Source organism: Punica granatum, chromosome 3 (assembly GCF_007655135.1).
Source record: "Punica granatum isolate Tunisia-2019 chromosome 3, ASM765513v2, whole genome shotgun sequence".
NCBI lineage: Eukaryota > Viridiplantae > Streptophyta > Magnoliopsida > Myrtales > Lythraceae > Punica > Punica granatum.
The window spans coordinates 228,725-243,525 of record NC_045129.1 but is presented as its reverse complement, the minus strand read 5'-3'; the positions used below and the strand labels follow the sequence as shown (position 1 = coordinate 243,525).

At 42.1% G+C, this 14,801-nt stretch overlaps 2 protein-coding genes and 1 pseudogene across 2 annotated transcripts; 1 reads left to right on the top strand and 2 right to left on the bottom strand.

The window, feature by feature from the left end:
- The first annotated feature begins 1,046 nt into the window (after positions 1-1,046).
- On the top strand, positions 1,047-2,932 carry LOC116202000 (annotated as a pseudogene).
- Positions 2,933-2,936: 4 nt separating this feature from the next.
- Positions 2,937-5,254, bottom strand: LOC116201999 (50S ribosomal protein L21, chloroplastic). Its single transcript, XM_031533499.1, has 5 exons — positions 4,827-5,254; positions 4,610-4,690; positions 3,726-3,827; positions 3,543-3,617; positions 2,937-3,342 (listed from the first exon to the last, which is right to left on the bottom strand). Exons 1-5 carry the CDS (start codon positions 5,127-5,129, stop codon positions 3,268-3,270), a joined length of 636 nt encoding a protein of 211 aa, XP_031389359.1. The 5' UTR covers positions 5,130-5,254; the 3' UTR covers positions 2,937-3,267.
- A 1,550-nt stretch (positions 5,255-6,804) lies between these two features.
- On the bottom strand, positions 6,805-12,868 carry LOC116201997. The gene is made up of 9 exons (XM_031533498.1): positions 12,525-12,868; positions 12,229-12,353; positions 11,687-11,894; positions 11,080-11,617; positions 10,753-11,004; positions 10,462-10,653; positions 10,301-10,375; positions 7,641-10,097; positions 6,805-7,501 (listed from the first exon to the last, which is right to left on the bottom strand). The coding sequence occupies exons 1-9, from the start codon at positions 12,689-12,691 to the stop codon at positions 7,184-7,186; spliced, it is 4,332 nt and encodes a 1,443-aa protein (XP_031389358.1). The 5' UTR covers positions 12,692-12,868; the 3' UTR covers positions 6,805-7,183.
- Between the last annotated feature and the right edge of the window lie 1,933 nt (positions 12,869-14,801).

Genomic DNA, 14,801 nt, shown 5'->3' with positions numbered 1-14,801 from the left:
ATTCCCTCAATTACAAAAATGACAATGTAAGTCAACTATCAACACAAATGCCGCAGTTAATGCTTCCTTTCCCTGCCTCCCTCGCTCTCCTGTCCAAACTAATCATTCTGCTCTGCTCCCTCAGTTTACTTATGGATTTGCCATTTGGTCATATATATATATATATATATATATAAAGGTGCAGAATTTGCACTTCCCCATCATCCGGCTCTGGCTCTGGGGTCTCTCCACTTCTGCTGTTATCATTGGAAAGCATTTCATCGGTGTGCGTATGTAGTGAATGACCATTCGACCTATAACTCGAATACATATATAACAAGGTACTAATAAATCTCGGCGCATATCGGCTGTAACGGCAGTTATGTATCTGTATCGGTGGGGTCCGTTACCTTTACGGGCCGATATATCGATTGGAAAGAATTTCTTGTGTGTCGCAACCATAACGGGTAAAATATCGGCCACAACAGCAGTTACGGCCGTTATTCAAATAAAAAAAGTGACCATGCACGTTCATGGAGGGGTATAATTATAGATGGAGGCAGGGTTTTGTATTTGAGAGTGATCAGTGGTGTGAGGAAATGAGTAACTTAGTCCACGGAAAAGAGAGGACGGTTAGGAAGAACAGTAAAACTTCTGTCTGTGACGCCGTACCGAGATTGGCAGAAACTGTTATAGCCACAACACGACCGTTACGCGATCCATGAACGCGATTTAAATCCTTCAAATGTATATTCGTTGGTCAATTGTCTGGCTTTCTGTCCTCTATTAGGAGCTCTGCCGAATTAGTTGCTGGTGAAGCTTGTTTTACTTGCTTTACTCTCTGGCATTCTACAATCTGAGTCTTACTTATTCTCTCCAACTTTTCAATTGAGTTTTAAAGCCTACTGAGGCGTACCATCAATTAACGGCCCATCGGCGGCCCTGAGAAAGAAAATTATAATGTCGAGCTCCTGCAGAGTAGGTTGAACTAGTTTTATCTCTTGAATGCGCTGCGTTTAGCTGCCGTTGTTGTTCCTAGACTAGATTTATGTTCGAGTCCATTATTTATGGCTGATAGCAATCGCTTAGCTCTGATCTTCTTGTGTTTTCATTCCATCATCCTAATCTCAATAGCTGTTGACAGAGATCATCTTGGAGCATATGCTAGAGATTACCCTGCAAGGTTCATCCTGGATTACTGCTCAACATACATCTCCGTGCAAACTTTTATGACTCCTGGAACAATATTTTATGTCATTGCTTGCCGAAGCACTTTTCGGTGTAGTGAGAGGCCCTTCCTTAGTTGTCTTCAATGCCACAGCAGGAGCATCTTCTTGCTACCTTTAGTCTAAGTTGATTGGCAGACCGCTAGTTAGTTGGTTGTGGCCTGATAAGTTGAGATATTTCCAGGGGGAGGTAGTACTTACTTCTCCTCTCCCAAAGCTCGAAATTTCATCCATTCTCGATCCTTCTTCATTTAATCATATAGCAGCAAGAATCTTTTTGGCAGAACATTCACCTTTGCTGTTTCGGGTTCAGATAGCAAAGCGTAAGGATAAGTTGCTGAATGTCATGCTATATATTCTTGAGGGTAACACCAACGCTGCCCAACCTGTTTTATCAATTTGGCATCACCAGTGGTTGATGTGCCGTTTCATGTTTTCTTCTTGGCAACTCTCCTTGGTCTTAATTACCCCTGCTGCTTATATCACTGTTAGAGTAAGTCATCCTAACTATGATTTTCTCAATCGTTCTGTTGGTTGCATCTGCATTCATTTGTTGCGCGTAAGATATATCATGAGAATAAAAGCACCGCAAGGGCTAAAACAAAAAACTATCTGAGGCCATATAGAAGTTCAGCTGCTAGCAAAAGCAGTCCAATGTTCAGTAGAATGCAAGGGAAAATGTGTGAAGGATGAAACGGACAGAAATTTGGGAAAAGGATGCCCTCCCAGCCAATCAAACTTGACGACAGAATCAAAACCATAAAGAAAATGATATTCCCAATTCGCTGTTAACTTTCATATGAGAGGGAAATGTAATCCAAATCTTTGAGTGGGAAAAGGAAAAGGGTCTTGCCTCTCCTCCAGGTTTCCAGAAGACGTGTAGTTCTCAAATGCCCCTGCATGTAGACCTCCTACTAACAGTTGAATGTCATGACTCTCAGCAGCTTCATGCAGCAAAGCATACACGATCAATGGCCTCCGAGTCTCTTACTTATACAAGACCTGTACATGGTTCTGTGTGAACTGTGGCCAATGCTGCATAATCGGAGCTGATGAAACCTTCTTTCTGTACTCAATAATCTTCATTGATGGCCTTTAATATGCTAGCCTCTGGGGTGCGGCAAAGATATTAAGGCCAGTTACCTTTAAGATAATGCCAACATTGTTTTGATAGGCAATCTGGCTGTAATCTAACTTCTTAGCCCCTTCCTTCCTTCACCCATCTGATGTGCTACTAGCCTAAAGTGGAGGAGTAAGTGAATTCTCTTGTTGGGGGATGCAGTGTTTGTAATAAAGTGAAGGGAGGTAGTGAATTCTCTTGTCCTTGCAGTAATAAGCAATCCTCCCACGAATTAAGTGTCGTAGCTGCTTTTCATTTTAGTGGTGCTGGGTGCTCAAGCTGTGCTTTTTTACAGGCGGGTCTTGCCCTTGGTGATCTCAAGTCAGTTGAAGGATATATATGACTTCAAGACGGGTTGTGTTCTTTTCCTCACTGGATCACTCATTATATTTCCAACCCTCTTGAAGAGAAAACGAGTATACGAATTAAAGGTGTGAATGCATGAGGACCCTCCGCAGCAGTGTTAAACGGCTCCTTTGCGTAAGCTAAATACGTCTCTACCATAATAATAATTTCTCCAGCCTCCAAGGAGCAGCCGAAGGCCATTCAAGATGATATAGTTTTGACTGCATCGTCTTCCAATTGGCATAAAGAAGTAGAACATATCGAAATGTAACCTTCAAGTTTTCCTTTTTGTTTTGATATATGCTGAATTTACATTTCAAATGTAAATCATTCATTCTCAGATGACAGGGGAATGCTTATCTTGGCCGCTTACTGATTTCTCATTTTGGTAGGAAGGAACTAGGCCTATTGTAGTGCCATTGGGGACGTATTCAACTAGTTGCCGAATTAAGCTCGTACACAACAATTGAATTTCCACGCTAACAAAAGAAAACTAGAAACTCCCAAGTCTTTCATGAGACAAAATGTAAACTACAGTAGAAAATGGTGGCTTGTGTAGGCTCTCATCATACACCTCAGCTTCCCGAAATGATCATCCTATAATGAATTAAGGGTAACGGCTGGTGAGTCTTGATAGCCGGTGATGCCAGTTATCCTGATCCTGGTATTTGGCTGCACAATAATTCCTTCATCAGGAAGAGAACATTGATAAACCTAGAAACAAGACTAGCCTAGAACACCATGGAGTACCTCAGGATACAGTCGGAGCGATCACCACAAAAGTTGGGGGGAGGAAAAAAAATAGAAAAGCACAAAGACCACATATGTTAATGCAAACAAATGTAGCGTTTGAAAAAGAAGCAGATTGTTACCTGTCTGTGACCAATGTTTCTTCTATACTTCTTCTTCTTCTTGTACTTGAAGACGATCACTTTGGGGTCCAGTCCCTGCACAGAATACCAGAACTTAATAATAGACGAGACAAGAAGATTGCAAGTTGTAAACTTTAATGTTCTACTTCATTACATAATACAAGAGTGGTATTAGAATATGACCTGTTCTTCAACGACAGCATGAACAGCAGTATTAGGCACCACCGGCTTTCCAATATAGGTGCTTGTTTTGGTTCCCACAAGGAGCACCTTGTTCAGAATGATCTACTTTCAAAGGCAAACAGTTAGAAATCAGTTGACCATACTTGCGCAAAAGACAGACTAACAGAACAGCGTGATGGACACTGCATTAGAACAGTATTCAGTATTAGCCATGAGAAATTATTGTTCGCAAGGAAGCCATACTTTAGTATAAACCAATAAATACATCTTCTCCACATGATATCAGATCAACAGAAAACTTCTCGGTGAAAATAAATGCAGTTTATTTGAGATATTTGCTTGATAGGTCCAAAGGATCCCACGTAATAATAATAATAATAATAATATGCAAAAATTGAAGGTCATTGAGTACATTTCGCTTTTTCTACATGTTCTGTATCCCAAGCAATAGGTGGCATCCGAGCAAAACATGAAAATGACAGGTATAGAAAGAAATGCTGGATAATCTTTCAACCGGTGAAGGGAGAAAACATTAAGATGACAATTCTATAACACCAGAGAGGTTACTTCCCTTGCAAATCAACCTTCTTCTTGACCTGCTATGCTAGGGATCAAATGCAAATAAGATAATACCCAACTGTAATATAACAGAATTTTGCTTCAACTCTGGAAAAAATATGATGAAGGAAAAAGAAGAATCAACATAACATAACATAACCCCACCCCAGAAAACTACAATCACCGTCCCGTCCCCGTAATTAACAAGAAGATTTTAGGATCCGAGTGACCAAAGTGAAGAAAAGGGGGGAAGCTGTCGCTACCAGTCAGTCAGGACCAGGCTCCAAGAGCTAAGGAATAGAAAGGGTGACAAATAAGCACCTTACCTTATCATTCACATTTGCACCTTTAAGCCTCTGGGTGTGGATATAACGCCCCGGGAACACTATATACTGACGAGATCCAATCTAAGCACACACAGGCACACACACACGCACACACAAAAAAGAAAAGAAAAAAAGAATCAAACCAAACCCCTCGCATGATTCGTCAACAACACCATTGAATTGAAAGAGAAAAAGGAAATGCTCGAATTCCTCTCACCATAACCACAGCGAACACTTCCTCCCTCTTGGGCGCTTGGCTGACTATCTGGGCGGGCTCGGGCTCCGGCTGTACCTCGAGAACGGGTGCTTCAGCTTCGGAGAATCTGGGAGGAGCTAACGGTGGGTTCTTCTGTTTGGAGCTGAACCAAAGGGAATGAGGAGAGGCGAGGATGGGTTTCTTGGAGTTAGAGAGGGAGAGAGAAGGGAGCGGTGGATTATGGAGAGCGGGAGAAACTCTGCAATGAAGCTTCAGATGGGAGCAGAGGAAAAGAGCGGAGGAAGTGGTTGAGCAACAAGCCATCCTCCTTTTCCTCCTCCTCCTCCTCCTCAACCTCCTCCTTTGCTCTGAGAGAGAGAGAGAGAGAGAGAGAGAGAGAGAGAGCGAGCGCAGGGTCTGGTCGTCTTTCTGAGCTAGGGTAGTTCTCCGTCTCTCCCTGTCTTCTTATCCTATCCTCTCTCTCTTCTGTCTGCCCCGTCTCGTCGGTCTGTCGAGGATATATTTAATTTGATTTTGCACCTAAATTTTGACTTTATTCCAATTTTTGCCCTATATTTTATAATATTCCAGTATGTACCCAAACATTTACAACTATCTCTGGTCGCTGTGCTATGCGCCGGCCATGATCCCTCCCTCCCTTCTTTTCGCATTTGATTTTGACTGCCTTACTCACCGGCATCTAAGGTGCGTGCAACTGGTTCGATGTCAATATTTGTGATCGTAGAATAGCATAATGGAATGTGGAGAGAGAGAGAGATATATTTTTTAGTGCGAACCGAACCCATTCTCTTTTTGAGCCAAGTGTTATACACCGTTTTGAGATAATTCGAGATTTGGGTACCAAATGGAACAAGAATTAGAATGGGCTGCAATGCAATATCCGCATCCACTGATAATACTAGTAGAGTTGTGCTACACAGTCCGAATTCGGCAGGGCCGAATGTGTCACATGGCAATTTTGCAATTAATGAAAAAAGCCGGGGCAATTTACACTTGAGTGGCATTCGGAGCAAAAGTAATTTCCCATATTAGTAACTAGAACCTAGAGAAATTATTAGGTGGATTTGGTCCACCAAGTCATCAATAAACTAAGCCGTTAATTGACTGACACGTGTACCACTAGTCCTATCAAATATTTTTAAAAATCCACATTTTCATTCTTTTCAAGATTGGCCCCAATCTTCTCTCACCTCCTTTTCCCTGTTCTCCTCCTCACAAGTTCCCGGCTCCTCCTTCCCGTCGGTGACCTCACATTTGACCGCTGCAATCTCCCTCTTGCCGGCTTCTCTCTTTCTTTTTTCCCTCCGTCCACACTTCTCCCTCATCCATATATCAATACCAATTTTATTTGACAAATTAAAGGTTTGGAGTTCAACTCATCATCTAACCAAGATAGAGAGAGAGGTGTTAGGGTTTGGGACTTTGGGGGAAAATAATCGGCTTAACTCAGGGAGGAGAGATTCAATCCTTGCGGAGTGCATGCACCTGAGAGTCATCCCAAACCCTTGACCCTCGAGCACTGAATCAAATCCTTACCGAAAAGTTTTGATCTTTACACTTTTATAACATTTTGTATCATATCCATGAAATTTACCGAAAATCGGAAATCTCATGTGACCTACGGTGCCATTTTAGAGTTTGAAGTTTGATTTATCATTTTGTTTCCTTTTGTTGCCATCGGCAAGGTGGAGACTGGAAGGGAAGAGCCCAGGACATGACTCCGTGAAGGGGAGAGCGGGGGGAAAGGACGGAGATTGAGAGGAGGAGAAGAGAGAGAATCGAATTTGAGACAAATTTAAAGAGCAAAATGGGCTTTTTTGAAATACTTGATGAGACCAGATATACACGTTTCAGTCACGTCAGCTGATGGTTTAAATCATTAATGACGTAACTGAATTCATCTAATAATTTCTCCCAGAGCCCCATATAAAATTATAATAGAAGATAGTAGGGAGGGCAAAGTCAAACCAATGAAACGAAACAGAAAAGCCGGAGAGAATCCCAAACTCTAGGCCTAGGATGTCACATAAACAAAACATGTATGTATCGATACATGCATCGTATGTTTGCATACATACATATACATATATATATATATACATACACAGACGACATAGCTAATAATTTGGAGATCCTCCAATTGCAATATGCAGTAGCTTAGCTTCATACAACTCTTTAACTACTCATGTTGATGCATATATATTGCAATAGGCAGTAGCTTAGCTTCATACAACTCTCTAACTATTCATGCTGATGCATGTATATATACATATAGATACATACATACATATGTATGTATGTATGTATGTATGTATGTATGTATGTCATGCTATGGTATGACATAAAAACGTTCTAAGTTAAGATGTCCACAAGGAATGCATCTTGTCCAACTCACTAAGGTCAGCGCATTTCAAAGACATCTTATAAAGCTCTTTGAGTTTCACGGGATCCCCAAACCTGTTGCTTGACAGCAGGGGTGGCACCGAGACTGCTGAACAAGACTGCTTCCCCGTAGTGCTGCTGGATAGAGCCACAGCCACCATTCTCTTCAACACCATCTGCAACTGACTCCAAAACTTTCCATGTACTTCCGGATACTCAGCTTGCAAACTACTGGAAACACTTTCCAGTATGTGGCGACCTTCTAGCATACGGGATAGAGCTGATTCCAGCATCTGAAGCAAAACCAGTCAAATCATCACTACCCAAACCATTCGAGAATGCAACAGAGTCAAATTTAGTCTCAATCAACTCAACGGAGTGAAGAAATTATATACTATATCTGTCGAGTAACTGGACGATTAGAGGACATACCGCATTTGAGTGCAGTGAACTCGAGAGGCTTAATGCGAGCTTCGACCTCTCCGTCAATATAGCAAGGTACATGGTGGGATGTGTTTTAGGCCCGTAAAAGTCTAGGGCTTTCTGCCAATTCCGCTCCGCCAAAGAAGCATACTGCTTCACACGCTGTTGGATTCCATTCTCACCTTTACGAGAGCCTTTCTTGTGATCAGAGCTCAGAAACTTCAAGCAACAATCCCTCTGGTAGCAAGCAAGCTGAAAATACGCGTATGCAGCCTCCTGTTTCCTTATTTCGCCTAGAGATTCATACACCGATAATGCCTCCCTGATGGCTTCATTTGCTGAGATCTCATGCTTCCTCGAGCCCTTTTTGGCACTTGCAGCAGCACTAGGACTAGCGGCACCTATTGAGATCTCCCCAAAAGCTGCGTTCTCGTAAACTTCAGCCGTTATGTCTTCTCTAGCCAAAAGCATACCTAACCTCAAGTACGTATGTGCAAACTGTGTGTGCACTTCATTCCTCATGCCGTCAGGAACAGAAACAGCCTTCTCCACAGCATTCAGCTCTGACTTTGCTGCCCCATAAAACTTAAGTGCATTACTATATTCTGTCTTTGCAGTCTCCAGGGCCTGCTTGTACGCATTGTAGAAGACGGAGTGTAATTTCAAGTTCTCAACCTTTGTCACCATCTCTTCAGCTAATGCCCTCCTCCCGTGTCCCATGTTACAGTTGATTAATATAATATTAGTGTGATCTGAAACTTCTCTAAATGCCTTTATAGCCTCTGAAAAAGAAGCCTCTGCTTGACTTAACTCTTTTCTCTCAAGTCGTTTTCGACCTAGTTCGTTGAAAACCCATCCCTTCTTCTTGAATACAGTATGCAGTTCTGCCGAACCAGAAGCAAGTCCACCCAATGCCTTTTTGGCCTCTTCATAGCAGCTTAATGCAGCAAGCAGATTGCTTTCTCCCTCTCCAACCATAGCACAATCAACATACTTAAATATCCCTCCATTTCTGACCTTGGGGATTCCCTTTGAAGGGAGATTCATTTCTCTGGACAAAACAGGACCCACATCAGGCCTTCTCATAGTCCCTCCTACTGTCCTAGACTCAGCCTTATCCAAAGATTCAGAGCATATTGAATGCCTAGTAAGAGGAGCTTCTTCTGAAGCACCTTTTTTTGAGCGCTGAACACCCTCAGAGCTCCCATCTTCTACTCTGTGTTGACTTCTTCGCTCTTCAGCATCTCCCATTTTGGAGTAAGAGACATTCTTACCAAATGATCGCCTACCATGTCTTCTGCTGTAGACAGCTGGACCAGTATCACCACTGCTGCTGCTTGCACTGCTGCCACTGCTGACTCGATCATTTTCACAGCTGCAGTTGATCAAGGAACAGGAGCGGCAGTTTCCATCAAAATGCCCCAATTTCTTCTTGAGCCTCTTTACTTCCTTGACAACCTCAGATGACATTCTGAGCTCTCTTATGGGCTGATTTGCAGCTTGAGTTGAGATCTCCCTACCTTTAATCATATGGAACTCGACATAGACATCTCCAACAAGAGTCCATGCCTTGGCCCAGAATAGATAATTGGAAGAGAACTGTTCAAAGCCGAGTTCTTCACCATCTGATCCCAAGTTCACATCCTTGACAATATCAAAGCTTGATCTTGCCTTGGCAGTATGTTCATTATGTTTTGATAAGGACGAAGCACGACCAACCATGGAAGAAATAAACTTTGTTCCCCCAAGATGTCGAGGCATTGATCCATAAACAGAACATGCTAATTCTACAACCTTCAACGCCTGATGCAATTGACGGCCCTCTTTATAAGCTTGAGCAAGAGCTAAATAAGATTCACCAAGCAAGAGAACAAGCTTCCACAGCCTATGATCCAATTTTGATGTTGGAAGCCATTGACGGATGTCGCAAACCTCAATGCAGTCAGCATCACCACAAGCGCAAACAGAGAACTTCATAGGCGATGGAGGTTCAGCAGTTTCACTAGCACAGTCCCCACTGCTTTGCAGTTGGCGCATCCATCTGAGTGATTTGATGGCTTGAGAAACATGATGGATAGCAGCTAACTTAGTAGAGATAGGGTCCCCAACAGTTTGAACCATGGGAGCAGACAATGGAGCCATTTTGCAGACTGCAAATCTTTCATCAGAACCAGGACTTCCAGAAGCAGAAGCATTGGCTTCTGACGTCATCTCCACTGGAGATGCCAGTGGAAAGTCTTGATGATTACTTCCTTCGTCACTTAACTTTAGCCCACCAATTGAATGGTGGGTATCCTCATGACCGACTGAATCGGTGATGCTGCTTAAGAAATCCATGGATTCTTCTTCAGCATCAGTAACAGTAACTTCAGACTCTACCGGGAGACAATCCGATGCTACATCCGTGTCGTCATCATTATTCAAAATGAGCCTTGCATATTGTTCATGAGCATATGCACATACCACCTATCCAAAAGAAAACGTTACAATCATAGACAGGAACAAAATAATGGCATAATCCTAGCAGAGACAAATGCCATATTCGTTGGTCAACAATAAAACCAGAAATTTGTAGCCTGCGAGAAATATAACCTGCCAAAGATTTTTAGGTGGGAGGAAGAGAGAAGGTTCTGCTAACAATGAGAAAAGTTAACTTTCAAATCCCATACCAGGTGATCTGGTTCATCCAAAAAATCCAAGCACTTCCGAATAAAGCTTGCACACTTGACTTTACTTTCCGTCGCCTGCAGGGAAGTTTGTCAACCATAAGAGACAGCATATATCTCAATCGTGAGGCAATACACATAAGAGAACAGAGAAATAATATTACCATAGATAACGAGAGTCTATGGGCAATGCGGTAAAGGAGAGTGCCCAATGAAAATATGGAATCACTTCTTCCTCGGTGCAGAAGAGAAGGGAGAGAGCTTGAGCTATCATCACATTTGTTAGAGGAATGAGTTTTGGGTATAACAGAGAGATCAAACAGCTGAATCACATCTTCACCAGCACTTTTATAAAGCTGTAACATGGTTCAAAAAGATAATACGACAAAAGGTTAGAATCAAAAGGTTGGTGGAGAGACATTCCAAAGAGTCAGCTTTACAATTGACCAACATACCCAATAAGTCCCAGGATCTTGTTTGCAGTTTTCTTGAAGAAATCTCAATACAGAGAGACCATTTTGTTGGACAACATGAGGGTTAAAAGCCGGAGTGCCATCATCAGAGATGCCTTTCAGAAGAAATATATCTTCTGTCTTAAGAAGTTCATAACCCTGAACCACTCCATTCTCATGATAACAGATTGCCAATTCAGGGACACTAGCCATCACATTATCGAGCCATGCCTCGAGCCAAGTTAATGGTGTCACCTGCCAAGATAGAGGAATCTCAGCGAGAAAGTATGCACGATGAGAAAATCAGAAGTTTCAGTGTTCATATGCAACCTGCCGTGTGACATCCCATAAATGCAGGCTGACCGCAACATATTTTTCATTACTGAACAGAAGAAGGTCACTGCCCAGAAGCATGCGGAAATTGTGGAATTGCCAAAACAAGACTCTCAAGAAGCCATCATTGCCAACTCTTCTGTGCCGTTCAGACTCTTGCATTGAACATCTAGGCTTTTCACCAACTTGTGATGTCTTTTGGATGGGATCTCTCCTCTTGTTTCTCTCATTCTTCTTACTCCCCCAAATGAAATCATCCTGTTTAACTCGTGCATAATCTGAACGTGGTTTTAATTGCTCGTTTTGAGCTATATTACTATGCTGCCCAACCAAATGGGATACATCCCCCTCTGGAAGAACAGAAGACTTTGGTTGGTGATTCGACGATCCAGAATTACGAGTTGGAGGACAGTCACAAGCCTCCATTCTAACTGAATGCATTGCAAAATTCAAAAACAAGGTCTGATCTGCACATTTTGATTGGTTGGTATTGGTATGTCTCCTAAACAGTTTCTCTCCCTCTTCTACGTCCGGCCTGCATTAAGCAAGGTCCGATTAGTGGACAAAAGCAACAGAAGAGACAAACAGAGAATAACATACTGACCCGGTATTGAGAACAAGAGTCTGCCCAATGCGATGGACAGCAATTGATAATCTAGCTTTGGAATAAGGCATCTTGAAAATCTGCTTCAAGATATCAGTAGGGGCAATAACATCAATCTCTTCTCCATACTCAGCCAAGCCAGATACAGCAAGGGCCTCACATTTCCTTGATAGGTTTGCCTTAAGAGCGCCATCTTCCCAAGATAAATCTGTACAAAGGAAAACCCTCCAACAATATATATGTGCAAAAGCAATCCTCCTGTCAACATGAGATTTACCTCATAGAACAATATGTCGGGATCAAACTCACATGAACAAGTACTTGATAAGACCAGCTCGTGCAAAACTTATTCTCAAAGGAGAAAAAAGAAATGCAAAGTTCACCACATATTTTTTTTTAAAAAAAATTATTTTTCACGAGCACAAAGCACAATTATGCAACTGAAAAGAACACAAAAGTCCTAAAATTTAAATCACACACTAGGCAATAAATAAATACAGAGTAAAGAAAAGCAACAAACGCAGGGTGCAGCGACAAAAGACCTCCAGGAAAGGTTCTGGGTGGCACGACACCAATTGGAAGCAACTTCTCAGAGAGGTCCGAAAGCAATGGAGGCCTATTCAGATCAGTCTCCGTTGGAAGCATCCGATACTGCGGAGCTCTCACCCTGCCATATATATTAAGTGAAAAAAGCGGCACCATCATCAGCTTCCAAGAACCAAACCAAAGAAAGACCAATGATATGATGATGATGATGATAAACAGAAGAAGAAAGAGAGAGAGAGACGAACAGTTAGAAGCACAGATGGAATAGTAAGGACAAATTTGATGGGCTTACTTCTGGCGAGAAGGGATGAGAGCGGAGTTGAATGCGTGAAAGGAATTTTCAGTGAGGACAGGGATGGAACCGCAGAGAAACCCGACGGGTTTCGGGCTGATGATTTCCAGTTTGCCGACACAGAGGAGCTCTCTGGAGCCATCGGTGGGCGATGGCTGATTCTCCATCGAAATATTCCAGCAAGCCACACACTATACAGTCTACTCGAGTGGACTCAGAAGATCATCTTCTCTTCTGTAGAGCTCTGGCTAGAGTTTTGAATTGATCGCCATTGTCGTCGGCTCGGGGGGACGGGGACGGACGAACAGGGACTGGAAATTTCTGCCAGCCGAGGGGGGAAAGCAAGTCAAGGAAGGAAGGCCAGGGCCCCTGACGTGCTTGTTCGTGTGGGCCCAGACTGGAGGCCCTTATGGTCGAGGTTACTCTTCCTAATGTAATCGTCAGCCTGAAATTGTGTTTTGGGCCGGCTACCGGCCTGTCCGCCAGCGGTTTGCTCTTTATATATATATATATATATATGTATTATAGAATATCGGGGCTAGCGCCGGGTACAAAGAGAGAAGAAAACTATAAAATGCAAACCAAGGTTCGATAGGCCCAATAATATCGCAAAACTGAAGCGGACTAAGACCATTCGGAGGACTCGATAAGAATGAATTCTGGATCGGTAAATGAAGAGCACTCCGAACCAGTCATTTGGCACAGAAATTTTCCTCACAGTAAATGTGCTGAATGTTTACCTTCCAATTTCGTTCGAGCGTTTCCTGAATAGGCATCACCAATGAAGCAAGATGGCCACTAATCAAATGACGAACCACATCTAAATCCATCTCGAGAATCACCCGTCTGTAGCCTAAGCGGCAGTACTTCGATCAAAGCCAACACTATCAGGCATCATCGCGAGTCCTTTTCATACGTACGTATTAGTCTATATTTAGTCGTCGGATCTGATTAGAGATAGGAATTGGAATGGGATGAAAACGGATTTTAAATTTCATGAATCTACAATTTCCTAATCAAGTGTTTGAATTGTGTTTAGGTCTAGAATCGGTGTATTAAAGTGAAATGACTAACGCTTCCCTTAAAATAAATATTTTAAATTTAAGAAAAATAAAATAAACTTTCAAAATTAAAAATTAAATAGAAACTTACAAAAAAAAAACACAACATGTAAGAAATAAATGGAGAGAGGATAACAGCGATCTCACGCCGGCTACCACCTCCCCAATGAACACCGATGGTCCTAGAAGTCTTCGGCAATTTCGCTTGGACAATGGTGGCTGGCTTCCACGATCCTGCATATTTGCCCTCTCCTCCCTCCTTTCAAAAAGGGAGGAAGAGAAGGGCGGTGGCCCGCCTTCGGCCACAATTGTTCCAACCGGTAGCCTCAAAGGTCACCGATGACCTCAATTGGGCGGTGGTGGCAGCCGTCAATCCACCACAATCCCAATCTTCTCTTCTCTCTCTCACCCTTCACACTTTCGGTAAATTTCGGGCGATGGTGGCCCGACGTCGGCAACCACCACCCAAACAAGGTTGTCGGTGACCTCCAAAACTGCCTTCAAGTTCACGCGGGTGGTGGTAGTGGTTGGCGTTGAGTCACCACCACCCTCTCCGTTAACATCTTGTAGCTTGCTAAAAGTCGACCGGCATTAATTTGTAAATTTGATGACAAATGGAGTTTTCATCCTTTCATATAAATTATGACCTATGTCTTTTTTTCTTTTTCTTTTTTTGGTAAACTGATCCTATGTCTTTATTCCATCCCTTCATGTGATAATTTCTTTAACAAATATATTCAACCAGATACCAGATCCAATCTTAATCCTACAGGGTCCAAACACAAGATAAGGATTTTCAAAATCCTATCACACCTCTTATTTTTACCACTAAACATAGCCTTGCAGTTTTAATCTTAATTCAACAGTTATTATTAATAAAAAAAATGTAATAAGGGTATTTTTAAAAACTCGAAAGTATACCATGAGTCTTTTCCCAGTGTAGTAGTAATGTATATATTTAGTATCCCTAATTCAAAAATATTATGTTAATAATGGGATTAATTATCAAGAAACTCAAACTTTACACTTTTTATCAATGTTAACATGAATTATTCTCCTTTGCATGAAAAAACACTAATTATCGATTTTGTATCAATGTTAACACAACATCGATTTCCTTGGTAATTTTAATGAGATTCGTCAATGTGGTTCATGGTTGCCCCCTTTAGTTCTTTTATTAAAAATTATCCTGAAAAAAAATTAAAAAATTTGAAAA